The sequence below is a fragment of the Sapajus apella genome, unplaced genomic scaffold, assembly GCF_009761245.1.
Source record: "Sapajus apella isolate SASKATOON/1434 unplaced genomic scaffold, GSC_monkey_1.0 scaffold48, whole genome shotgun sequence".
Taxonomy (NCBI): Eukaryota; Metazoa; Chordata; class Mammalia; order Primates; family Cebidae; genus Sapajus; species Sapajus apella.
The window spans coordinates 17,336,572-17,363,197 of NW_022436988.1; the positions used below are offsets into that span (position 1 = coordinate 17,336,572).

At 38.5% G+C, this 26,626-nt stretch overlaps 1 protein-coding gene across 1 annotated transcript in view; it reads left to right on the forward strand.

Annotated features, from left to right (window-relative positions):
* Window positions 1-26,626, forward strand: part of BPTF (bromodomain PHD finger transcription factor) — a 150,196-nt gene that overhangs the window by 50,473 nt on the left and 73,097 nt on the right. Inside the window, 6 exon segments of the mRNA XM_032241187.1 lie at window positions 133-336; window positions 886-1,074; window positions 13,615-13,803; window positions 19,268-19,455; window positions 21,401-21,756; window positions 22,060-22,191. Of these exon segments, the coding sequence (XP_032097078.1) occupies window positions 133-336; window positions 886-1,074; window positions 13,615-13,803; window positions 19,268-19,455; window positions 21,401-21,756; window positions 22,060-22,191 (1,258 nt within the window).

The following is a 26,626-nucleotide window of genomic DNA, read 5'->3' on the forward strand; positions in this document are numbered from 1 at the left end:
TTTCATAGGTCTACTGCTTTAAAAATACTTGATTTTTTTCTCTTTAATAGCTTGTATTGAATAAGTGGCATTGGTGGTACTGTTCTATTTGGTTATATATAGAAATAATTTTTTAATTTGTTTTTATAATAGAAGAAATTTTGGAATCCATAAGAGCCAAAAAGGGAGACATTGATAATGTTAAAAGCCCAGAAGAAACAGAAAAAGATAAGAATGAGACTGAGAATGACTCTAAAGATGCTGAGAAAAGCAGAGAAGAATTTGAAGACCAGTCCCTTGAAAAAGACAGTGACAACAAAACACCAGAGGATGTCCCTGAGCAAGGAAAATCTGAGGGTAAAAAAATTACTTGATTAAATTCATGCTTGATTAACTTCACGTTTCATCAGTGTTATTTATGAAACCTCCAGTTTTACTTGGAAAATGAAAGTGAAATATTACAAGCAACTGCTTAATTTAATATTTCTAAAGAGATCAGGATACTGTCCCCTCTTGTAATGTGTAACAATTGTACTGAGTTGTATGTATTAGTAGATTTGCTATATTGTTATACTCACGTCTCTGTACTTCCCATTAATTGCTATTTCCCTATCAAAAAGTACTATTTTTTATATTATTCCAGAATATCCACTTTTGTATGTGATAAAATGTTCATTTTTATATTAATTACTTAAGCATTCTTAATATATCATGAAATATTCTTAAATACTCTTCGGATTACCTATTGCAGCACTGTCCCAGAATCTAATTGCTTTAAAATGGCCATCCAGCAGAAGCAGGTTTTTTCGGCGATTGATCATTTTTAATAGTTGACTGAATGTGGCCATTTGTCCTGAAGCAATTTTAAAGAATATCTTTTAAGTTTTGTTGTGCATTTTGCTGTAGAGCCAACAGAAGTTGGGGATAAAGGTAACTCTGTGTCAACAAATCTTGGCGACAACACAACAAATGCGTCTTCAGAAGAGACTAGTCCCTCTGAAGGGAGGAGCCCCGTGGGGTGTCTCTCAGAAACCCCTGATAGCAGCAACATGGCAGAGAAGAAGGTGGCATCTGAGCTCCCCCAGGATGTGCCAGGTACAGAGGGCAGCATATCAATGCCTCTGTAATGGGGGGAATCCTTCCCTTTTGTAGTAAAAGCCGAATGTCACCTAAAACTTTAAAGTATGTGTTCATTCATGCTGCTTGCTTACAGTGCCATCCCTGTTTGCTAAATTGTCACCTAACATTTGAAGTTTGATAAATGTCCTCGCAGTTAGTGCTTGAAACTCATCATAATTTTCATGCTTTTTAAACTTCATTTAGCTGTTTTTGTTTAATAGATTTATTTTTATATTTTATCACCAGACCATAGTGGCAGATATTTTGGTTTTAATTACTTGTGTACTAATGGCTCCATGTTGAATGATATGACCTTTCTAGTTCTGTAGATACTAACAAATTAATTTTATGTTTGCATGTGCTCATGTAATATTTATAGCATTTCAAACTGTAGTGTTATGGTAGAAAATCATTATCACAAAACATTGTTGTGAGATGTATATTGCCATAAAAATGTAAGTTGACCAGTAATTCGTATTTTCAGTTTTTAAAATTAAAGTTATACTCCAAGTAAATTATATCACATGAAGCATGTCCTGTTGCATAACATGGATTTTGACAACCTACAGTTGTTCTTATGGGGACGACTTCCATTTGAGTACTGGTCAACAGTGAGCTGTATTCCTGAAAACACCAGTTTAACAGGGCGCTACAGATAGGGATGTAAGTGTAAGCTCCAGAAGAACCACAGCAATCAGCAGTAAGTCCACTGTATTTTACACTGATGCGAGATTGGTCATTAAGATCAAGAAAAGGGCCGGCGCAGTGGCTCACGCCTGTAATCCCAGCACTTTGGGAGGCCGAGGCAGGCGGATCACCTGAGGTCAGGAGTTTGAGACTAGCCTGGCCAACATGGTAAAATCTCATTTCTATTAAAAATACAAAAATTTGCCAGGCATGGTGGTGGGCGCCTGTAATCCCAGCTACTCAGGAGGCTAAGGCAGGAGAATTGCTTGAACCCTGGAGGTGGAGGGTGCAGTGAGAGGAGATTGCACCGCTGTATTCCAGCCTGGACAACAGAGTGAGACTCCATCCCCAAAAAAAAAAAATGTTTTTAGTCTAGGAAAGAATAGGGACTTGGCATTGAGGGGTGAGATGGAAATAATATAATTGTCCTCAGATATTTGAAGGACTGTTGTGGGGCATATGAGACTTGTTTTTAGAGATTTATGGTGTTAAGTCATAAATAGAAATTATAATAAAGATTATTTTGATTAAATATTAACAACTTAAAATTAGAGCTTTTTGGAAAATAGAAGCAATAAATTCCCTTTCACTAGAGGCATTCAGTAAGTAGCTATAAGAGATTATTTCAGTGAGAGTCTTTTATTGAATAGATAGGAGAAACTCAGATATCTATAATTTGATTTTATAATTTTATGGTTTAAGTTCTGAGTCCTATCCAGTTTTTTAAAAATTATATTATCCTGACTCTCATATTCAGGGTTAAAAGTTTGAAAATGGGTTATTACCCCCAAAATAATGTGGAAAATATTTCATTCTTATTGGAATCATGATTATATTCTTAGTAAATACTTTAAAAAATATTCTTTGTACATTTACATTGATCAGTACTTAGTGTAAACCTTAGTCTTACTAGTGGGCTAATGTAAGATCTAGTTCCGTTTCTAAACCAAACTCAGCTAAGTAACAGCTATACTTAGATTTTAGCAGACATTTGCTTTGTCAGGTATTGTATTACCAGTTTATTCATTTCTCTGAGAAATACGTTCTTTTGTTATTTGAATGATTTAAGGGAGAAACTATTATCCTAGAATCTTATATACTTTTAATGAATGTTAAATGAATAATATATATAAAACACTTAGGATTGTGCCTAACACATATTAACTGCTCAGTAAATGTTGGGTATTACTGTTAACTCCTATTTACAGTTAATTCTTCTGAAGAGTGAGAAAGCCTAGCAAGAAGAGAATAATAAAATGAGTGAATTGAATTGTACTTTTACTGATTCAGTAGTTGTTAATCAACATAATTCTTGTAAATGAGAGCCTTTGTAGTTACACTTCACAGTTCAAATATAATAGTATTTTCATGTATATAAAAATATATTTATGGCCATGTGCAGTGGCTCATGTCTGTAATCCCAGCACTTTGGGAGGCTGAGCTGGGCGGATCACCTGAAGTCAGGAGTTTGAGACCAGCCAGACCAACGTGGTGAAACACTGTCTCTACTAAAAATGCAAAAATCAGCCAGGCATGGTGGCACATACCTGTAATCCCAGCTACTGGGGAAGCTGAGGCAGGAAGATCACTTATACTCGAGAGGCGGAGATTGCAGTGAGCTGTGATCGTGCCACTGCACTCCAGCCTGGGCGACAGAGCAAGACTCCATCTCAAAAAAAAAAAAAAAAAAAAAAAGAAAAAGAAAAATATATGAAAACATAAGCAAGAAGTTTCGAGGAAACTAGAATGGGAGCAAATATAGCAATTGTCAGTAGCTGGCATCAGAGGAGATTTTGGGTCATTAGCAGGGTGAGAGTGCTCTACAGCTGAAGATACTGTCCCTACAGTAAATTCAAAACCTTCCCATTTAATAACTCATAGTTCTCTTCATGACTAGAGTAAAAAACAAAACAGAATTATCATACTTATTCCCAAAACAGGAAAAACATTTTTAAAAGACTTTATTAAATATATCAGTTTTGGTCATCTGTCACAGGTATTAAAGAGGAGTTTGGTACTTTTATAAAGTAGATAAACATTGTAATAGGTCCCTGACTTCAGACTGTAATAACAGGGATATGTCAGTGACCAAAATAGATAAGGTCTGGGCTCTTGGTTACTTACATTCTACTGGGCAGTAGACAGACTTAATATTGAGTTCTGACCTTCAGAAAGAATTAACCTGCTTCCTTCTGTTTCTGTGGCTCTCTATGCAGTTATTTATTCAGCAGATATTTATTGAGTGCCTACAATGTGCCTGGCAGTGTGCTAGACACTTTGTGATATCTGTGGACCAAACCCTGTTGCCACTGTTTACTACCTATGGTCAGTGGATGTGATGCCTTGTTAAAAGAATTGGGGTGGAAGAATGTTTCAAGGCAGATTAAGAACAATAGCCATGATAGAAGACATCTTACTTGGTTTTCTTTTCTAAACTTTCAGAATGTATTTAGACACCTAATTTCATGACTGAAACTTATCAATAAAAGATACTGTCAAATTGGAAAGCATTTTGGATGGAAAGATATTTTCGGTAAAGTTTTTTTTTTGAGAGTCTCGTGCTTTCACCCAGGCTGGAGTACAGTGGCATGATCACAGCTCACTGCAGCCTTGACCTCCCAGGCTCAAGCGATCCTCCCACCTCAGCTTTCTGAGTAGCTAAGACTGCAGGTGTGCACTGCCATGCCCAGCGTATTTATTTATTTACTTACTTACTATTTTGTAGCAACAAGGTCTCACGTGTTGCCCAGGCCAGTCTCGAACTCCTAGGCTCAAGCCATCCTCCCACCTCAGCCTCTCAGAAGTGCTGGGATTACAGGCATGAGCCACTGCACCCAGCAACTTTTAAAAACTGAAATGTAACCTGCAGTAAAGTTTACAAATATTAAGTGAATAACTTGATGGTTGTTTACAAAGTTAACACACTTGTGTAACCATATCATGCCCCCTCTCAGCCACCACTACCCCTAGCCCAACAAAGGTAATAACTATTCTGTCACCACCAATTGGTTTGCCTTTTAAAAAAAACTAATGGAACCATATAGTATGTACTCTTTGATGCCTGATAGCTTTTTTCTCACCTCAACAAAATATCAATGAGAGCCATCCATATATTGCTAGTAGCAGCAGCTCATTCTTTTTTATTGCAGTATGAGATGTCATGATTAATTTATTATTGTTACATGTTGGTGGTTATTTTAATGGTTTTTGGTTATTTTACATGTTTCTTTTGCACATACACATGAATTTCTAGAGGTATAAGCCTAGTTGTGGATTTTCTAGATCATGGGGCTGGTGAATGCTTATTTTTGGTAGATACTGCTGAACAGTTTTCCACAGGGGTTGTGGAAGTATTCACTTCACCAGTGTATGAGAGTTCTAGCTCCTCTGCATCCTTGCTAACACTTGGTATCATCAGCATCACTCTTTGTCTTTTTGGAGGATTGAGGGGACATTCTGGTGGGTATGTAGGGATATTTTATTGTTGTTTGCACTTGCCAGCTCCTTGGTGACTAAGGATGTTGAACATCTTTGTATGTTTGTGTGTGTGTGTCAGCCATTTAGAAATTGCTTTTGGGAAGTACCTATCTGCTTCTTTCATCATTTTCTATAAATGGTCTGTTTTTTGCTTTGTAGTTGTTTCATGGGAGAGGGTAAATCTGGTTCTTCCACCCCACCTTGACTAGAAGCCGAAGTACCTACATTGAATTTTGAATGTTAACCCAATCTCATGTTCCTGGAGTAAATACAATGTGGTTGTGATATATTTTCCTTGTTAGATATTATATATAGCATCCCGTTTACTAATGTTTTGTTTAGGATTTTTGCATTTATTTTCATGAGTAAAATTGGCTTGCATTTTTCTTCTCTGATAATGTCAGTCTTTAGTATCAAGAATAGTTTGGCCTCATATCATGAGTTGGTACTGGAAGATTTTTTTGTGGGGCTGGTGTTAATTATTTCTTAAATGTTTGCTGGAATGATTAGGTTTTGGAGTTTTCATTGTGGAAAGGTTATTACAGATTTCATTCACTTCTTTAGTAGATAATGGGTGTCTTTGTCCATTTGTGTTGCTGTGAAGGAGTACCTAAGGCTGGTAATTTATAAAGAAAAGAGATTTATTTTGCTATGATTCTGCAGACTCTACAAGAAGTGTAGTCCTGACTTTGCATCTGGCAAGTGCCATTTCCACTAATGGCAGAAAGGGAAAGGGGAGCCAGTGTATATTGATACCTCATGGTGAGAGAGGAAATAGGGGAGGTAGGAGTGGCAGATGACAGACTCTTTCTAACAGTCAGCTGTAGTGGAAACTAATAGAGTGAGAACTCACTCACCCCCAACACCCACCCCAGGGCAATGAGGGATCCACCCCCAGAATCCAAACATCTCCCATTAGGCCCCGCCTCTAACACTGGAATCAAATTTCAATGTGAGATTTTTGGAAGGACAAACATCCAAACTATCCACACTACAGCAGTGGGCTATTCATATTTTCTGTTGTTTTCTTATGTTAGTTTTAATTGCCTTTTAAAAGGAATCTGCTCGTTTCACCTAATTTTTATAATTTATAAGCATAATAACATTAATTATATATATATAAAATCTGTGCTCATGTTCTATTTTTTCAATCCAGAAATTCGTTATCTGCCCCTGTTAATCATGGTGCAAGGTTCTTAGCAATTCCGTTAGTCTTTTTTTAAAAAAACAACTTGGCCTTTGTTGACCTTCTCTATTGTATGTATTTTTCTAAATTAATTTCGGGTCTTAGTATTATGTCCTTCCTTTTATTTTCTTTGAACGTTTGTGGATTTTCTTTCCTAGCTTCTGAAGATGGTTGCTTTGATGGGTTTTAGTTTAATTTTGTTTTTTATGATGTCTACTGTCAGGGCTGTCAGCTCTCCCCTATGTACTGCTGTAGCTACATCCCACAAACTTTCATTTTACTTTATTTTTACATGCATGACCAGAACACAACCACAAACTTTTATATGTCGTGTTGTCTTCATCATTTAGTTTAAAGTATCTTCTAATTTCTGTTTTAATGTGATGAAATATATTGCTTAATATTCAAACATTTGTAAGTTTTTGTTTTGTTTTGTGTGTGTGTGTATGAGAGACAGGATCTTGCTCTGTTACCGACGCTGGATTGCAGTAAAGTGACCATAACTTGCTGTAGCCTGGAACTCCTGAGCTCAAGTGCTTCTCCCACCTCAGCTTGCTAAGTAGCTGAGACTACAGGCTAATTGTCTTTTTTTTTTTTTTCCAGTTGATTTCTAGTTTAACCCTCTGTCAGAGAACATTCTATGCATGATTTATGTCCTTTAAGATTTATTGGCACTTTTTTTATGGCCCAACATTTGATTAATATTGATAAATGTTCCTTGGAAGAGGATATATATTTTTTCAGTTGTTGGGTACAGTATAAGACAGATAAGGTTTCTTTTGTTTGTTGTTGGTTTTTGTTTTTTGACACAGTCTTGCTCTGTCACTCAGGCTTCAGTGCAGTGGCTCCATCTTGGCTCACTGCAACCTCCACCGCTTGGGTTCAAGTGATCCTCTCACCTCAGCCTCCCCAGTAGCTGGGACTACAGGCGTGGACCACCATGCCTCGCTAACTTTTGTGTTAGTAGAGACAAGGTTTCACCATGTTGGCCAGGCTGATCTTGAACTCCTGACCTCAAGTGATCTACCATACCTGGCCTCAGATAAGGCTTCTGATCATATTGTTCTAATCTGTATTCTTGGTACGTTTTTGGGTGTTTTTTTTTTTTTTTTTTTTTTTTCTGTCAGATATTTTAAAATTATTTCCAACTATTGTAAGTTTGCCTTTTTCTCTTTTTGGTTTTTTCAGTTTTTGCATTATACGGTTTAAAACTGTGTTATTAGGGGCACCTAATATTTATCTATTTTGAGATGGAGTCTTGCTGTGTCACCCAGGCTGGAGTGCAGTGGCACTATTTTCGGCTCACTATAACCTCCACCTCCTGGGTTCAAGTGATTCTCCTGCCTCAGCCTCCCGAATAGTTGGGGCTACAGGCACCTGCCATCATGCCAGCTAATTTTTGTATTTTTAGTAGAGACAGGGTTTCACTATGTAGGTCAAGCTGGTCTCGAACTCTTGACCTCAAGTGATCATCCACTTCGGCCTACCAAAGTGCTGGGATTACAGGTGTGAGCCACAAGTCCCAGCCAATATTTATATTTTTGTTGAATTTTTTTATCATTGTGAAATGTCCGTTATTTTTAAGAGTACTTTTGAGCTACACCAGCTTTCTTTTGGTTAATGTTTGTATTGTATATGTTTTCTGCAATAGAAAGACTTTTTAAAAAAAATCTGAGAATTTAAAATTTTTGTAGAAATGTATTTACTTTAGAATTTTTATATACAGACCGGGCGCGGTGGCTCACGCCTGTAATCCCAGCACTTTGGGAGGCCGAGGCGGGTGGATCACGAGGTCAAGAGATCGAGACCATCCTGGTCAACATGGTGAAACCCCGTCTCTACTAAAAATACAAAAAATTAGCTGGGCATGGTGGCACGTGCCTGTAATCCCAGCTACTCAGGAGGCTGAGGCAGGAGACTTGCCTGAACCCAGGAGGCGGAGGTTGCGGTGAGCCGAGATCGCGCCATTGCACTCCAGCCTGGGTAACAAGAGCAAAACTCCGTCTCAAAAAAAAAGAATTTTTATATACATATAGAATTGCTTCTGTATATATTTTATTTCAGGCTTTACTTTGAAATAGAATCTTGTCAGAGAACACTGTCATTTTCATATAATCTGGTAGAAGTTATGTGAAGGAAAAATGACAAAATTGTAGTATAAAAAAATGAAAGGAGTGATGAGAACATAAGAAAATTGGACAGATTTCATGATACCCATTATATTGAGTATGATCAGCGATCAGAAACATTTTGTGTGACTCAGATTAAAGATGAAACAAAAAGTTGAGCAATATTTGGGGAAGGATTGGTACATTATCACTTTTAAATGTTAAAATGTTAATCTCTTAATGTCTATTCAGTTTCAACTGTCTTTGGCAAGAATACTCTATAAACATTATGCTGGTTAATTGATATTGTATTATCAAAAGGCTCATGACATATGGTTTTTCTTTCTTTCTTTTTTTTTTTTTTTTTTTTGAGATGGAGTCTCCCTCTGTTGCCCAGGCTGGAGTGCAATGGCGTGATCTGCACTCACCACAATCTCTGCTTCCTGGGTTCAAGCGAGTCTCCTGCCTCACCCTCCTGAGTAGCTGGGATTACAGGCGCCCGCCACCACACCTGGCTAACTTTTGTATTTTTAGGGGAGATGGGTTTAGCCATGTTGGCCAGGCTGGTCTTGAACTCCTGACCTTGTGATCCCCCTGCCTCAGTCTCCCTAAGTGCTGGGATTACAGGTTTGCCACACACCCCCCACCCGGCGGCATATGGTTTTTGTACCTTTAGAGATAGATACCTAGATTGATGAATGAGTTTAGGTGGTGAGATTGCAAGATTCTTTGTTAAGCTCTCATTCATTAATGATCTTTCCAGAATCAGTTATTTATTTGGAGATTGTAATATGGAGTTTTGGTTTTGTTTGTTTGTTTCCAAGACAGGGTTTTTCTCTGTCACCCAGGCTGGAGTGCAGTGGCATAATCTCAGCTCACTGCAACCTCCGCCTCTTGAGTAGCTGGGATTATAGGCAACTAACACCACGCCTGGCTAATTTTTATACTTTTAGCCGAGATGGGGTTTCACCATTTTGCCCAGGCTGGTCTTCAACTCCTTACCTTAGGTGGTGCGCCCACATCAGCCTCCCAGAGTGCTAGGATTTCAGGCATGAGCCACCATGCACAGCACGGCCTTCCTGCTTTTTAGCAGAGTAAAATGTCTGAGCCTATGTTACATAGTACCTATCCTGACTTGGAATGATTTTTTTCCCTACAAGAAGTCCTGGTTCCTTTTAATGGGAAATGATATTTAGAGACCACAATCTAGACTCAGGGATACTTTTTCCTATTGGGCTTTCACTGTCCCTAGGCTTTTTTGGTGGGTAGTGTTATGTAAGAGTTTTGTTTTTTTTTTAATAAGAAGATCATCAGTTTATATGTATTGACATTTCAAATTCAGATTGTAGGTAGCATGCTTAGTTTCTTTGTTTTTACATTTGTACCTCTGTTCCCTTACACTGAAAGCCTCAGTTCTCAGCAGCAGTAATTCAGCTATATGTTTGTTTTATCCCGATACAGTGTATTCATATCCTGATGTGCATTAATAATAGGAAGTGATTTTTTAATATGGTAGTATATTTCATAATACTGGTATTACTGCTGACACTACAACTTTTTGCTGCTCTTCATTTCTCATTATACTACATTTCTAGTAAGGCTGTACAGACAAAATATCATATTCCAAAGTCACTTGAAATAATCCTCTGGGCTGGGTGTGATGGCTTACGCCAGTAATCCGAGTACTTTGGGAGGCTGAGGTGGGTAGATTGCTTGAGCTTACGAGTTGAAGACCAGCCTGCCCAACATGGCAAAATCCCTTTTCTATAAAAATTAGCCAAGCATGGTGGTGCTTGCCTGTAGTCCCAGCTACTTAGGAGGCAGAGGTGGGAGGATGGCTTGAGCCCAGGAGGTGGAAGTTGCAGTGAACCGAGATCACACCACTGCACTCCAGTTTGGGTGATAGAGCCACACCTTGCCTTAAAAAAAAAAAAGATGGGCCGGGCGCGGTGGCTCAAGCCTGTAATCCCAGCACTTTGGGAGGCCGAGGTGGGTGGATCACGAGGTCAAGAGATACAGACCATCGTGGTCAACACGGTGAAACCCCGTCTCCACTAAAAATACAAAACATTAGCTGGGCATGGTGGCGCGTGCCTGTAATCCCAGCTACTTAGGAGGTTGAGGCAGGAGAATTGCCTGAACCCGGGAGGCGGAGGTTGCGGTGAGCCGAGATCGCGCCATTGCACTCCAGCCTGGGTAACAAGAGTGAAACTCCGTCTCAAAAAAAAAAAGAAAAAAAAAAAAGATGATAATAATCCTTTATGTAGTTATATGCACAGCTTGATACACAGTTCATTTGTTTCAGTTTATTTTCTTTTTTTAGGGATTGCATTTCTTTAATAACTTTAAGTTTTGAAAATGTAGAACATTTACATTATTATGAATTCAAAACTATGTAACTGGAGATATTCAGAGAATTTTCACTTTCATTTTTTCTCTAGGTAATGGTGTCTTTCTTTTCGCTTATAAGTAGCCATTTTTATTGGTTTTTGGTTATTCTTCAATGTTTCTTGTTTTGTTTTGTTTTGTTTTTGAGACAGTCACACTGTTGCCCAGGCTGGAGTACAGTGGCATGGTCTCAACTCATTACAGCCTCTGCCCCCTTGAGTTCAAGCAATTCTCCTGCCTCAGCCTTCCGAGTAGCTGGGATTACAGGCACCTGACACTAGGTCCAGCTAGTTTTTGTGTTTTTAATAGAAACGGAGTTTCACCATCGTGACCAGGCTGGTCTTGAACTCCTGAGCCTGTTATTCACCTGCCTCGGCCTCCCAAAGTGCTGGGATTACAGGCATGAGCCATCGTGCCTAGTTAGTTTTGTTTTTTTTAATAAATAAAAGCAAAATCTGTTTATAAATTTGTATTTCCTCACCTTCTCATACAAAAGGGAGCATAAGTATTTTTCTACACCTTGCTTTTAACATTTAATCTTGGAGATCATTTGGTGTGAACATAGTGATCATCCTCAGTTCTTTCTACAGTGCATTGTATTTCACTGTGTATACCATCTTTTATCAACCAGATGGGCATTGTCTTTTTTCTTTATTTTTTTTTTGGAAACAGAGTCTCAGTCTGTCACCCAGGCTGAAGTACAGTGATGCGATCTCAGCTCACTGCGATCTCTGCCTTCCAGGTTCAAGGGATTCTTCTGCCTCAGCCTCCTGAGTGGCTGGGATTACAGGCATGCACCACCACAATGGGCTAATTTTTGTATTTTTAGTAGAGATGGGGTTTCACCATGTTGGCCAGGCTGGTCTTGAACACCTGACCTCCAGTGATCCACCCACCTCAACCTCCCAAAGTGCTGGGATTACAGGTGGGAGCCACTGTGCCCACCCCCCAACCTGTTTTTTTAGACAAGGTCTCACTTTGTCACCCAGGCTGGAGTGCAGTGGCACAGTCACGACTCACTGAACCCTCTGCCTCTCCGGTTCAAGCGATCCTCCTGCCTCAGCCTCCCAAGTACCTAGGACTAGAGGCACACACTACTATGCCTGGCTAATTTTTATATTTTTAGTAGAGATAGGGTTTCGCTATGTTGGCCAAGCTGGTCTTGAACACCTGACCTCAGGTGATCCGCCCACCTCGGCCTCCCAAAGTGCTGGGATTGCAGGTGTGAGCCATTGCTCCAGACCTTCATGAACATTTTCTTTGTTTTTGGGTCTTTTACCATTTTAAATACTCCAATGAATAGCTCTATAGAGAAGTAATTTAGTATTTTTTTTTGTTTTAGTGTATTTTGGGCTGGATTTCTAGACATGGGATTGCTATGTTAAGTAAATGCATGTGTAATTTTCCCTTCGTGTATTATAAAACTTGGATTTTTGCCAGTCTGATAACTGAGAATAGTTTCTTCGTATAGTTTTATTTTACTTTCTCTTAGTTTCATTTGGGCTTGTTTCCATATGCCTAAAGGCCATTTTCTTTTCTTTTGTGACTGTTCACATATTTTCCCATATTTTTATCAGGTTGTTGGGTTTTTTCCTGAAACCCGACATTATACGTTAGAGATAGTTACTGTAGTAGACTGTCAACCAATTTTTACTTTAGGTGATTTGAAGAGTATCTTGTCAGTGGCAAAAACAAATGCAGAAGAAGCTTCTTAATTTCTGAACTACCATAGAAAGACAAGCTTTCTGCTCATGATAGTGATAATTTTTATATGCTTTTAAGACTATACTCTTAGTGATACTATTAAATTGTCCTTAGAATTTAATAATCACAGCTGGGCGTGGTGGCTCACACTTGTAATCCCAGCCACTTTGGGAGCCCGAGGCAGGCGAATCACCTGAGGTCAGGTGTTTGAGACCAGCCTGGCCAACATGGTGAATACCAAAAATACAAAAAAAAAATTTATCCAGGTGTAGTGGTGTGCACTTGTAGTCCCAGCTACTCAGGAGGCTGAGGCAGGAGAATCTCTTGAACCTGGGAGGTGCAGTCTGCAGTCAGCCAAGATGGTGCCCCTGCACTCCAGCCTGTGCAACAGAGTGAGACTCTGTCTTAAAAATAAAAAGAAGAAGAAGTTAATAAGCACATTTAGGCATTACCTTCTAGTTAATTTCGGGGGCATAGTATTCAGGCAGAAAACTATAGAGGTAAATAATCCTACTTAATTGTGTTTCTAATACTGTTTGAGTACTTTTGAAAAGTAAGACTATAAGCTTCAGATTTTGATTATTATCTCAGCAAAACCACCTCTGCAATATCTGGTGCACTGTACGTTTTGAGACATAGTCATATCACTTGGTTATTCTCCAAGGTGTCCGAAAGATTGTTTGCCTTGTACTGGAGACTAAGGTGATAAGAGTCAGTGAGTTAGGGTTGGGCCTTCACCCCCCCACCCCAAAAAAGTCAGTGAGTTAATATCCTCGAAGACTTAAAAAAATAACTCATAGGGTGTTGCTTATCACTTTCTTTTACACATTGCATTACTCATACACGAACAGCTTTTCTTTTAAAAATACAGCTTTGTAATGAAATTCTAAAACAAATGTCTTTTCTGACAATTCGTCATTTTTCATGTGATTTCCAATTTAAAAATCAGATATTCTATTTTTCTAGAAGAACCTAACAAGACATGTGAGAGCAGTAACACTAGTGCTACCACTACCTCCATCCAGCCTAATCTGGAAAACAGTAACAGCAGCAGTGAACTAAATTCTTCCCAGAGTGAATCTGCTAAGGCAGCTGATGATCCTGAAAATGGAGAAAGAGAATCTCATACACCTGTCTCTATTCAAGAAGAGATAGGTAAGAATATACTTTATCCATTCCATTAAAGGGAGGTTTTTCTTTTTTTTTTTTTCTTTATTTTTTAGTTTTAAATTTTTTTAATGAAAGGCTGGTGGGGGTGGGAAAATTTAGATGTTCGTTGCCTTTATTTTTTTAAACACAGATAGCAGTTCCACTCAATGTTTTGTTTAAAAAATATACAAAAGCCACAGAGCGGGGAAGAAAGATCCTTTTCATACTACCCTCCCCAAAGGTAACCACCATCTGTCAACAGTTTCGTGTGTAACATTTTAGATCTTTCTGCGGTTACATTTATGTATGTATGTGCATAAAGTTTTGGAGGGGCTTTGGGTGATTTTTTAGTTTTAGGTGTTTTTTTAAATATAAACAGGATCATTCTGCATGTATTGTTCTGCATCCTGCTTTTTTAAACTCAGTGATACATGTAGAGAATCTTTTTCTGTAATGAATTGAATTTATTTTTTTTTAACTGCTGCATGGTACCCCAGAGTATGGATGAACCATAATTCATCTACTATTTCTCTATTAATGGACATGTAGGTTGTTAACAGTTTTTCATTATTACAGATAGTGGTGTTTTTGAACATCCGTAACATGTATCTTTGTGTACTTGCACAGGTATTTCTGGCACTATAGAAATAGTAAGTGGACTTGCTGGTAGCTACATTTAAAAAAACAGTGATGGCTACTACTTAATTGTATATCAAAGAGATTTATACCAGTAATTTAGATATAATCTGTTTCCTTATTCTCTCACTTAAATTCAACAATATCATTTCTCTTAACATTTTTGCCAGGGGTGAAAAGTATTTCATGTAAAAATTTGCATATCCTTACTCATGTGGTTAAGTTTCTTACATGTGTTTGTTGAACTTCCTGTGAATTGCTTATTCATATCTTTTTCTCACTTTTTCCTAATGAGTTTTGTTATTTTTCCTTAATGAATTTTAGGAATGCTGTATGTATTATGGCTATTAATCTTCAATTTTATATATGTATATATTTGTATAGTAATTGCCTATTTTTGGCTCTGTGTTGTCATGCAGAAATTTTTACATTTTTATATAGTTAAATTTACGAATCTTTAGAGTTTCTCGGGATTTTGTGTTTTATTAAGGAGGGCTATCCCCATCCCAAGAATATACATACATTTTACAGTAATTCTTCATAATACTTCTATAACTTTGTTTTCAGTCTGTCCAAAGTGTAATTTTCATTTGATCTGAGTTGGAAATCTGTTTTAATTAGGACTTTTTCAGTCACAAGTGATCAAACCAACTTAAAATAACTTAAGCTGGAATTTAATTAGCTCATAGAGTTGGGAAGTTCCAGCCATCATCAGGCATAACTGGACCCTCAGATATCGAACTCTTTGTTTTCCTCTCTTTCTCTCTCACCTTTCAGGTCTACATATATTTGTGTATGTGAACCTCATTCTCTCCCAACACAGGCAGGCTTTTCCAATGTGGCAGGGAAGAAGGCACCAGCAAGTTGTATTTATACCTTTCCAAGGTCTATGACCCAAAGACAAGGCCCCTGCTTCTGCTCCAAATCAAAAGTCCTTGAGGAAGGAATTTGAGTGGCTTATCTTGGATCACATTCTTTCTACCCCTATGGCCAGGGTAGGCAGGGTAGTACGATTGATGCCTCCAGCAAAAGTATATGACTGGAGTTGGGTAGAAATGGTTTTCCCAGGAAAGAGGGATGCTGCAAAGATTATAGCATAGTAAATATCTCCAGTCCATCCTTTGGTAGGTCAGCACATGTGTGTACTCACATTTGTTCTCATACATAAAATTCAAAAATGGCTCTGCCTAATATAATGCAAAGATTTCACCCACAACTTAAAACTTTTTCAAAAATCTCTTTCCCACAGTTATATCCTGTCATTGTCTCTAGACCCAAATCTAGTATTTCTGTGTGTTGTACATTAATTTCGATAGATCTCGCTTATCTTGATCTCACAATTCATGAGCCACATTATCAATTTAACTGCTTATGACACTCATAAATATAGTGGAGGTGTTCTTTAATAAATCTGGATGCCATTGGTTTTCTGGAGAATGGCTGTGGTTGAGAGATGAGAAGCATATGAGAAGATTCTCCTTCTGGAGGCCATTCTGTTTTAGCTGCCTGGTTCCTGCCAGATGTTATTGGGGTTGGGTTATTGTGGACTTCTGTAGGATTAAACAGTCATACATCCTTATTTGGCAGGTTTGGGTTATTTTTCTGACAGTAGCACTCACTTGTAGATTCCTGGATTCCCAGCTACTACTTAATGCTCAGAAACTTGCTTTAGGGTCTCTGAAGGTGAACACCCTCCATTTCCCTGGTTCAACTGTCGAGTAGGCCAGTAGTCCTAGCCCTCATGTGAAGAGTTTGTATAGACTTCTGCCTCTGGTATCATTAAGCAATGAGTTGCAGAGGTTGATATAGATCTGTATCCTGCCATCAGGCTGTATCACAGGCTTCACTGCTTTATAATAGGAGGAATATGGCCTTTGGGCAGAGGGTGTTCAGTAAGGACCTCTGCCCTCAGCCTAGTTATCTTTCTCCATTCCTTTAAGTCTTACCCCTGTGGTTGAATTTTCCCTTATTTGCACTACCTTTAGCAAGTGACAAAGGAATTGACTCTGAGCAGTATTGGACTGTTGGCTCTGTATTAGGAAGCTTTTTAAAAGCACTATGTCATTCTCTTTCTGTTTTCAGGAAATCTGACCTAGACCAAACGATGTCTAAAAAGTATCTATTATAGAACTTTATACATGGTCCCAAGAACTAACCACCATAGTTCAACATCTTGTCATAAAACTCCATCATCTGAAGGCCGGGTATGGTGCTCATGCCTGTAATCCCAGCATTTTGGGAGGCCAAGGCGGGTGCATCACCTTAGGTCAGGAGTTCAAGACCAGCCTAACCAACATGGTGAAACCCCGTCTCTACTACAAATAGAAAAAAATTAGCTGGGCATGGTGGCAGGTGCCTGTAATCCCAGCTACTTGGGAGGCTGAGGCAAGAGAATGGCTTGAACCTGGGAGGCAGAGGTTGCAGTGAGCCGAGATCACGCCTACTGCACTCCAGTCTCAGTGACAAGAGTGAAACTCCATCTCCAAAAAGAAAAACAACTTGATGATCTGAGACCCAAAAGAAAATTGGAAGTCTCACCAACTGCTTTGCTACCACACATCCAAAGTGACTTGCTTAGCAGCCTGGGATGGCAAGATGCTCAGCACCCTCTCTCCGTTTTGACTTACTATTTAAGGAGGGCAAAGAGATGTGTTCTTTCTTTTTAAAACAAAAATCTGTGGAATGTAAGATAATTTTAATTACCATACCTTAAAAAATAGGGGCTGGAAATTTGTTGACCTACTTTTGAATTGTATTTTCTCCATTTTCAAAACTGTAGTAGTATGATACTTTGGAGTCAAAAATCTTAAAATATTCTACTGGATTATTTAGACTTTACTGGTTTTGATAAAAATCCATCAGACTTGCTTGAAAGGGGAATTTTTTTCTTTTCTTTTTTTTTTTTTGAGACAGAGTTTCACTCTTGTTACCCAGGCTGGAGTGCGATGGCGCGATCTCGGCTCACCGCAACCTCCGCCTCCTGGGTTCAGGCAATTCTCCTGCCTCAGGCTCCTGAGTAGCTGGGATTACAGGCACGCGCCACCATGCCCAGCTGATTTTTTGTATTTTTAGTAGAGACGGGGTTTCACCATGTTGACCAGGATGGTCTCAATCTCTTGACCTCGTGATCCACCCACCTCAGCCTCCCAAAGTACTGGGATTACAGGCGTGAGCCACCGCACCCGGCTTGAAAGGGGAATTTTATTGACTTATAGTATTGGGAAGTCAAGCCTCAGGTAACTTATTGGATCTGGGGAGCCAAATGAGGTTATAGAGGCTACTTCTGAATTTTGCCTTTTCATATTTTTCTCTTTATTTCTTCTCCATGATTGGCTTACTGCCTCCTGTTATTGATGATTTTCTCCATGTTATGGGAATAAAAGTGGCCAACTTCTGATTTACACCCTTCCTGCTTATTATTATCACAAAAAGCAAAGACCCTTTCTCCATCTCCAGATTTTAAAACGTGGAAAAAGATGCTTAAGAGGATTGAGCCAAATAGCCAGTCCTGGGACAGTCACTGTAGCCAGCTAGTGGTGTGCTTTGTCTGGCCATGCTGGGTCCTGCTGCCCACTCCAAAGGGGCAACATACTTGATTTGCATCCCTGGCAGAATCATATAATTAAAATATGGGAAGGCAGCTGTGAGGGAAGCATGTCCCCAAAGGAAAGAAGGGGCATGGAACAGGTAAAATTAACAGATGTTTACAAAATGGTCTTAATTTTTTCCCCAAAATGCACAGCCAGTTTTCCCAATCCTAGTTTTTCTCTATTTACTTTTAATGCCATCTTCGTTATATATAATATAGTAAATTATCTGTCTTTTCATTTACCAGTGCCACAGTGTCTTAATTTTTTTAAAGCTATAAATCAAAAAGGAAAAATCAGAGCTTATTCAACTGTCTGGTCAATAAAAATTGAACAGTGATGCAGTAGTTTTAGAATGTATACAATTTTTCCAGCCTTGGGCAACATGGCAAAACCTCCTCCCTACAGAAAATACAAAAAATTAGCCAGGTATGGTGGTACATGCTACTTGGTTCCAGCTACTTGGAAGGCTGAGATGAGAAAATCACCTGAACCTGGGGGGGTTGAGACTGAGGTGAATTGAGATTGTGCCACTGCACTCCAGCCTGGGCAACAGACTGAGACCCTATCTCAAAAAAAAGGAAAAAAAAAATTCAGCCAAAATGACGTTCATCAGTATATAAAAGCAGAAATTGCTCCTGGGCACTTCAGTTTGTCACTTTAAAAATTAAATTACTAGGAAAATGTTGAGAGGTCTTTATTAGATTATCAAAAACTAATTTAGTTTATTTTTAATATTGATATGCATACACAGATAATTATCTGAATCCCCAAGTGGAAAATCCATGACATTTATGTTTATAAGCTCAAAACTCTTTGGTATTTAAACAGAATTTCAGTGGAAATCTTTCCAAAACTTACACCTTTTTATACAGAAATCCATATTGAATGTATATAAGACAACATTTTGTTAGTTTGCTTTTTGAGTTATTATTATGTTTGTTACTTGTATGTTTGTACCAGCCCTTCCTGTTTTCAGATAGATGAGCTTTGAAACAGATAACCTAGCATGTTTGAATTTTTTGTGGAATAATAGATGACTCACAGTAAAGTTATGATACATTTTCTTTTAAACAAAGGACTTAAGGATTAATGATACTTTCTTTGCCATTCAAGGGCTTTTTTTTTTATCTGTTTACTTTGTGAATCTTACATATACACCAGATACAAGTTTTGGTGAAATAAGGTAGTTATAATTATTTACTTATTGTCAGCAATTGCTTTGTGGCCTTTTCATTTGACAATAGGTGACTTCAAATCGGAGAAGTCCAACGGGGAGCTAAGCGAATCTCCTGGAGCTGGAAAAGGAACATCTGGCTCAACTCGAATCATCACCAGATTGCGGAATCCAGATAGCAAACTTAGTCAACTGAAGAGCCAGCAGGTAGCAGCTGCTGCCCATGAAGCAAATAAGTTATTTAAGGAGGGCAAAGAGGTGTGTTCTTTCTGTCTAAAACAAAAATCTGTGGAATGGGAGATAATTTTAATTACCATATCTTAAAAATAGGGCTGGAAATTTGTAGAAATTTGTAGACCTACTTTTGAATTGTATTTTCTCTATTTCCAAAACTGTAGTAGGTAACAAGGTTGAAAGTATTAGGCTTCATAAATACAGTTGCGTACCCAAATTTCAGTCAAGGCATAAAAATGCTATGAACAGCTGATACACTTTCTTACTACACGATCAGTTTTATTGTACATATCATTCTAAAGAATTAATGCCTTCTTTACACGTATCAGTAGGCTATTTTGGGTTTTATACTTTATTAAAGAACTGTAGATGATTCACTGTTCAATTCTTGCTATGATCACTTCAGGTGAACCTGCAGCTAAAGGATGAGGCTTACCCATGGACAGCAGAATACTGTGGATAGGACAGCATGGGATCCCAGCTCTGATCATGAACAATGGGATTAAAGATAGGACTCAGTATCTCTGCCCTTCAGCTAGCCATGGTGACAGGACATGGCCCCTCTGTATCTCCCAGATATGAGAATTATTTGCAGGGCAGATATATGCAAGAATAAATGATGTTCTTAACATCACAGCAGTTGCTTAAAAGCAGTGGCTTTCATACTTCTTTTTGACTCTGACCCTCAGTCAGATACACATTTTTTCATAGCAGCCCTGTACACATACTCAAGAGCTTTGAAATAGTATTTTACTTTACTATGTGGGAAGCACTCTGATATTTTCTGTGCTAGCCTATTGCTTTACATTTTATTTTTTTAAAAGCTGAATAAGGCCGGGTGCCATGGCTCATGCCTATAATCCCAGTGCTTTGGGAGGCTGAGGTGGACACAGGTCAGGAGTTCAAAACCACCCTGGCCAACATGGTGAAACCTTGTCTCTACTAAAAATACAAAAAATTAGCCGGGCATGGTAGCAGACACCTGTAATCGTAGCTACTTGGGAGACTGAGGCAGGAGAATTGCTTGAACCCGGCTTGCAGTGAGCTGAGACTGCACCACAGCACTCCAGCCTGGGCAACAGAGCGTGACTGTCTTAATAAAAAAAAAAAAAACCTGAATAAGTCCCATTGTTTCTTTTCTTTTCTTTTCTTTTTTTTTGTCCCATTATTTCATAGTCCACTAAAGAGTTGGGATCAACTGTTTGAAAATATTATTTTGGAGTATCCATGGGGTCTTACACTATAGCTGGAATGATAAAAGGACCCAAAAGGGTGTTTTTAGGAGTATATTTTTGGTAGGATAGTACATGTGATAACCTTCATTTTCCTTTAAATATATGTTATAAACTTGAAAAAATGGTAGGTGAGTAATTTATATGTATGGTTTCATGTGTATATTTCAAATATTAATACATGAAAGTAGTCAATAATAGTATCTGACATGTAATAGGTACTTAATATGTGTTTTCTTTTTGCAGGCATATCTTGGTTGTTCAATTGTAAACAAGAAGCGTTAGGTTTTAACTTAGCTTGTACACTTCAAAAGTTCTATCATAAAATTTAACTGGCCAGGCATGGTGGCTCACACCTATAATCTCAGCACTTTGGGAGGCCAAGGCGGGTGGATCACGAGATTAGGAGATCAAGACCATCCTGGCCAACATGGTGAAACCCCGTCTCCACTAAAATACAAAAAAAGTAGCCAGGCGTGGTAACACACATCTGTAGTCCCAGCTACTCAGGAGGCTGAGGCAGGGGAATTGCTTGAACCCAGGTGGCAGAGCATGCCAGGAGCCAAGATCATGGCACTGCACTACAGCCTGGGTGACAGAGCAAGACTCCATCTCAAAAAAAAAAAAATGTAACTTAGTTTGAATGATTACCTTTAATTATTGAAAGATAGTTGATTAGATAAAATTTACATCTTTAATTGACATAAATAATGCAGTCTTTTTATTTTTTTGATCAGGTACTGGTAGTTAACTCTCAAGGAGAAATTTCACGGTTGAGCACCAAAAAGGAAGTCGTCATGAAAGGAAATATCAACAATTATTTTAAATTGGGTCAAGAAGGGAAGTATCGCGTCTACCACAATCAATACTCCACCAATTCATTTGCTTTGAATAAGCACCAGCACAGAGAAGATCATGATAAGAGAAGGCACCTTGCACATAAATTCTGTCTGACTCCAGCAGGAGAGTTCAAATGGAACGGTTCTGTCCATGGGTCCAAAGTTCTTACCATATCTACTCTGAGACTGACTATCACCCAATTAGAAAACAACATCCCTTCATCCTTTCTTCATCCCAATTGGGCATCACATAGGTAAAGGAAACTAAGGTTGATTTATTGATATAAACATACTAAATGTTTATAAAATGATGGTTATATTTGTGCTCTTGAAAACGTCATTACCAATGTGTTAATGAAGTCAATGTGGTCAGCAGACAGGAAGTTAGAGGGATGAGTGTACTTCTAACTTACTGAACCAACACTACTATTTGGAAGGTCTCTAGGAAGCAGAGTCTTTATCCCTGGAATCAGATGGAGGCCAAAGTTACAACTATTGTGCTTTTGATTTAAGATCAATCTAGTGAAATAATTTATTTCATTGCTTCTGAAATACAGGGCAAATTGGATCAAGGCAGTTCAGATGTGTAGTAAACCTAGAGAATTTGCATTGGCTTTAGCCATTTTGGAGTGTGCAGTTAAACCAGTTGTGATGCTACCAATATGGCGAGAATCTTTAGGACATACCAGGTAAGTGAATTCTGAGCCTTGTAAATGATGAATATTGGACATCCTTTTAAAATACTAACCTATTAATAATGAAATTTAATGTATTTAAGAGACCATATTGAGGACTTTACTTTTGGCCTCATTTTCTTCCTATGTAAGTTGTAAACATGAATGAATATTAGTTCTTTCTCTTTTTTTTTTTTTGAGATGGCATCTTGCACTGTCTCCCAGGCTGGTATGCAGTGGTGCGATCTCAGCTCGCTGCAATCAGATGTAAATAAGATTCCTAGCATAGTGCCTAGAACATTCTAGAATAAATACTAAAAAATGTGAGTACTCTTTCTAGTCAATAAAAATGCTATTTACTTTAGAAAATATTTTAAATTTTCACATACCAGATCTCTTGATCTTCATCACAATCCTGCATGGCAAATAAGAACTATTATTCATGGCCGGGCGCAGTGGCTCATGCCTGTAATATCAGCACTTTGGGAGGCTGAGGCGGGTAGATCACAAGGTCAGGAGTTCAAGACCAGCCTGGCCAACATTGTGAAACCCTGTCTCTACTAAAAACACAAAAAATTAGCCGGGCATGGTGACAGGTGCCTGTAATCCCTGTTACTTGGGAGGCTGTGACGAGAATCGCTTGAACCCAGGAGGTGGAGGTTGCAGTGAGCCAAGATCTCGACATTACACTCCAGTCTGGAGGACGAGAGCGGCTCATCCAGCCATCTCAAAAAAAAAAAAGAAAGAAAATTTTGTGACTTGAATCTGCTTTTCACCCCAATAGACTTGCTTTGTAACTTTAGTCATTCAAAAGTTATTATTACAAAACTAATGTAAAGTTATGGCAAATAATGGAAAGAATATTTAAGGGCATAAAGCAAAAAGTGAGAACTGTTTTATCTTCCCTGCCCCCGTCTTTTCTACAGAGCCTACTCCAAAGGCATATCCATATAGTTTTAAAAATACAAACACAAGCCAGGCACTGTGCCTCAACATCTGTTATCCCAGTAGCTAGGGAGACCAAGGTACTAAAAACACGAAAATTAGCTGGCTATGGTAGCACATGCCTGTAATCCAGCTACTCAGGAGACTGAGGCAGGAGAATCGCTTGAACCTGGGAGGCAGAGGTTACAGTGAGCAGAGATTGCACCTCTGCACTCCAGCCTGCATGACAGGGCAAGACTCCATCTTTAAAAAAAGGAACGTAATAAAATAAAATATAAATAATAAAATATATCACTTTCTACATCTATTTTATTTTATAATGTTTTTGAGAAAAGTAAATGTATGCCTACTAAGTGGTTTTCATCTGCTAAAGGTATGGCTCCCAGTTTTCTTTGGTGTTTCCACTACATACCTTTTTTTTTTTTTTTTTTTGACACAGGGTCTCACTCTGTCACCCAAGCTGGACTACAGTGGTACCATCAAGGATCACTGTAGCCTTGACCTCCCTGGGCTAAGGTTATCCTCCCATCTCAGCCTCCCGAGTAGTTACAGATGCATGCCACTGTGCCTGGCTACTACTTGTATTTTTTATAGACACAGAGTCTCATTATGTTGCCCAGGCTGTTCTCGAACTCTGGGCTCAAGTGATCTGCCTGCCTTAGCCTACCAAAGTGCTGGGATTACAGGTATAACACATTTCTGATAAGAGAGCAATTAGTGCAGTGGTTGCTATAACCATTTTAGAGAATGGTTTGACAAAAACAAAGTTAAAAATGCAATTCTTCTCCTTCCTGATAGGGAAGAGAAACTTTTACACTGTGCACATGAGAAGATACTGTAGCAGAGTGTTCCTTATAATATTATTTAATAATATATCATAATGATGAAATATGGAAACAATTCCTAAGCACTCATAATTAGACATGTTTAAATTGTGTTTTCATTTCATAATAGACTTACATAGCAGTGAGAAAAAATTAGAGCAGCAAGTGTCAAGAATCTCGTAAGTTTATAATAGAATGAAAACATTTGGAGGCAGTGGGAGGGGCACAGGGGTAGAATAATGAGGAAATAGAAACCCAGTTCCCCCCAGTGCACATATACCCCTTGAATCTAAAATAAAATAAAAAATTTGTAAAAGAGAAAACAGTTCCATCACTAAAAATACCTGAGGATAAATGTATATACTACATTTATATAGAGTTTAAAAGCATGTATGACAATACTATGTTACAGTATTGTTCAGGGATATAGACATTTGTAAAATTTTAAAGAAATGCAAGAGCTATGTACTTAAAATGTAAGAAATACACTTCTAAATAAATAAGAAATGCTCAAATATAAATCACAATGAAAACCAGAAAACATTTTGATCTGGATGTTCATGAAAGTACTACATATATTAAAATTTGTGAGATGCAATTAAAGACTTCTTAGGAGGAGTTGCTAGCCTTTAATGCTTTTATTAGAAAAGAAAAACTGCAAATTAATTAGCTAGGGGTACATCTCAAGGAGCCAACCCAAAGAAAGAAAATATTAAAGACGAGCAGATGTGATGAAATAGAAAACAAACGTAACTTAGATGCCATTATGTTTTACAAGCCTCCGATAAGATTATCAAGGGGGGTATAATAATACAGCACAAATAACCAAAACCAAGAATTAAAAAAGAGACATACTAACCAATGTTTCTGATTCTCTTTTACTAGAACTGGAATTTTAAAGCCTTCACAGAGTTTACTAACATAGTATTCAGGTTTCCTACATCCACAGAGAAAGGGGTCCACCTAGGAGTGGAGCAAGATGGTAGAATAGAAAGCCCCAACTGATTGTGCCTCACCTTCCATTCCCACTGCCACAGAAGGGGGCCCACGGAGTTCCTTTTGGGTGGGGAGAAGGGTTGGGAAGGACGCCACACTGATCTCTGTCCTTAGTAGGGCAGATGCCACACTCTTAGGCAGGAAAAGGATTTCTGGTTGTTTATCACTGTACCTGTCAGTGAGGTGATGGCAGGACCAGATGATTTCATAACATTTTTCTTTAATTTCAGGAACCAGATAGCTCTATTTAAACTTTTCTATCAGAATACAAAAAGGAAGAAATTTTACAGATAATTGTTTATGTTACTAATTGTTATGAAACTTGATAATTGTTATGAAACTTGATAAATAGAAATAGACAAATAGAAAAGTATGGTCCTGTCTCCTTTATTAATATTTATTATTAATAATTAATAGCAAATCAGTATGTCTGTAAGAAATATCAAAATATTGGTATGCAGATATATTCAGGAGTAAATTTAAAGTATAAGAAACCATGGCTAAATTGGCTTCACCTTAGACACAGAAGACTTGTCCAGTACTAGCAGATTATTAATACTATACCATTTTAAGATGTCAGCCAGGCGTGGTGGCTCTCACCTGTAATCCCAGCACTTTAGGAGGCTGAGACGGGTGGATCACGAGGTCAGGAGTTCAAGACCAGCCTGGCCAAGATGGTAAAACCCAGTCTCTATTAAAAATACAAAAAAAGTTAGCGGGGCATGGTGGCTGGCACCTGTAATCCCAGCTACTTGGGAGGCTGAGGCAGGAGAATCGCTTGAACCCAGGAGGCGGAGATTGCAGTGAGCCGAGATCACACCGCTGCACTCTAGCCTGGGTGACAAAGCAGGACTTCCATCTCCAAAAAAAAAAAAAAGTCAAAGAAAGGCTGTGTGCATGGCTTATGCCTGTAATCCCAGCACTTTGGGAGGCCAAGACAAGTGGATCACTTGAGCCTGGTAGTTTAAGACCAGCCTGGCCAACATGGTGAAACCCCGTATCTACTAAAAATACAAAAATTAGCCAGGCAGGGTGGTGCATGCCTGTAGTCCCAGCTACTAGGCAGCTGAGGCAGGAGATTCGCTTGAACCCAGGAAGAAGAGGTTGCAATGAGCTGAGATCACACCACTGCATTCCAGCCTGGGCAACAGAGCAAGATGCTGTCTCAAAAAAGTCAAAGAAAGGAAACCTTTTGATCATCTCATTAGATAACAAGAAGGTATTTTGTCTAAGCTTGTTATTATTTATTTGTTTCTTTTAATTTTAAATTTTTTTGTAGAGATGGGGTCTCCATATGTTACTCAGGCTGGTCTTAAACCTCTGACCTCAAGTGATCCTCCCACCTTGGCCTCCCAAAGTGCTGGGATTACAGGTGTGAGCCACTGCACCTGGCCTATTTATTTGTTTTTGTAAAACTCTTAGATAAATAGGAATATATGAAGTTTTTTTTTTAAAGATGTGTTTCAAAGCAAGTTATCATGCCTTTTGGTGAAACCCTTGAAGCATTTCCAATAACATTCAGGTGAAACAAAAAATATTCCCACTACTGGCCTGTCGAGGTGGCTCTCCCACCTGTAATTCCAGCACTTTGGGCAACCAAGGCAGGAGAATCGCTTGAGGCCAGAAGCTGGAGGCTGCAGTGGGCCATAATTGCACCACTGCACTCCAGCATGGGCAACAGAGTG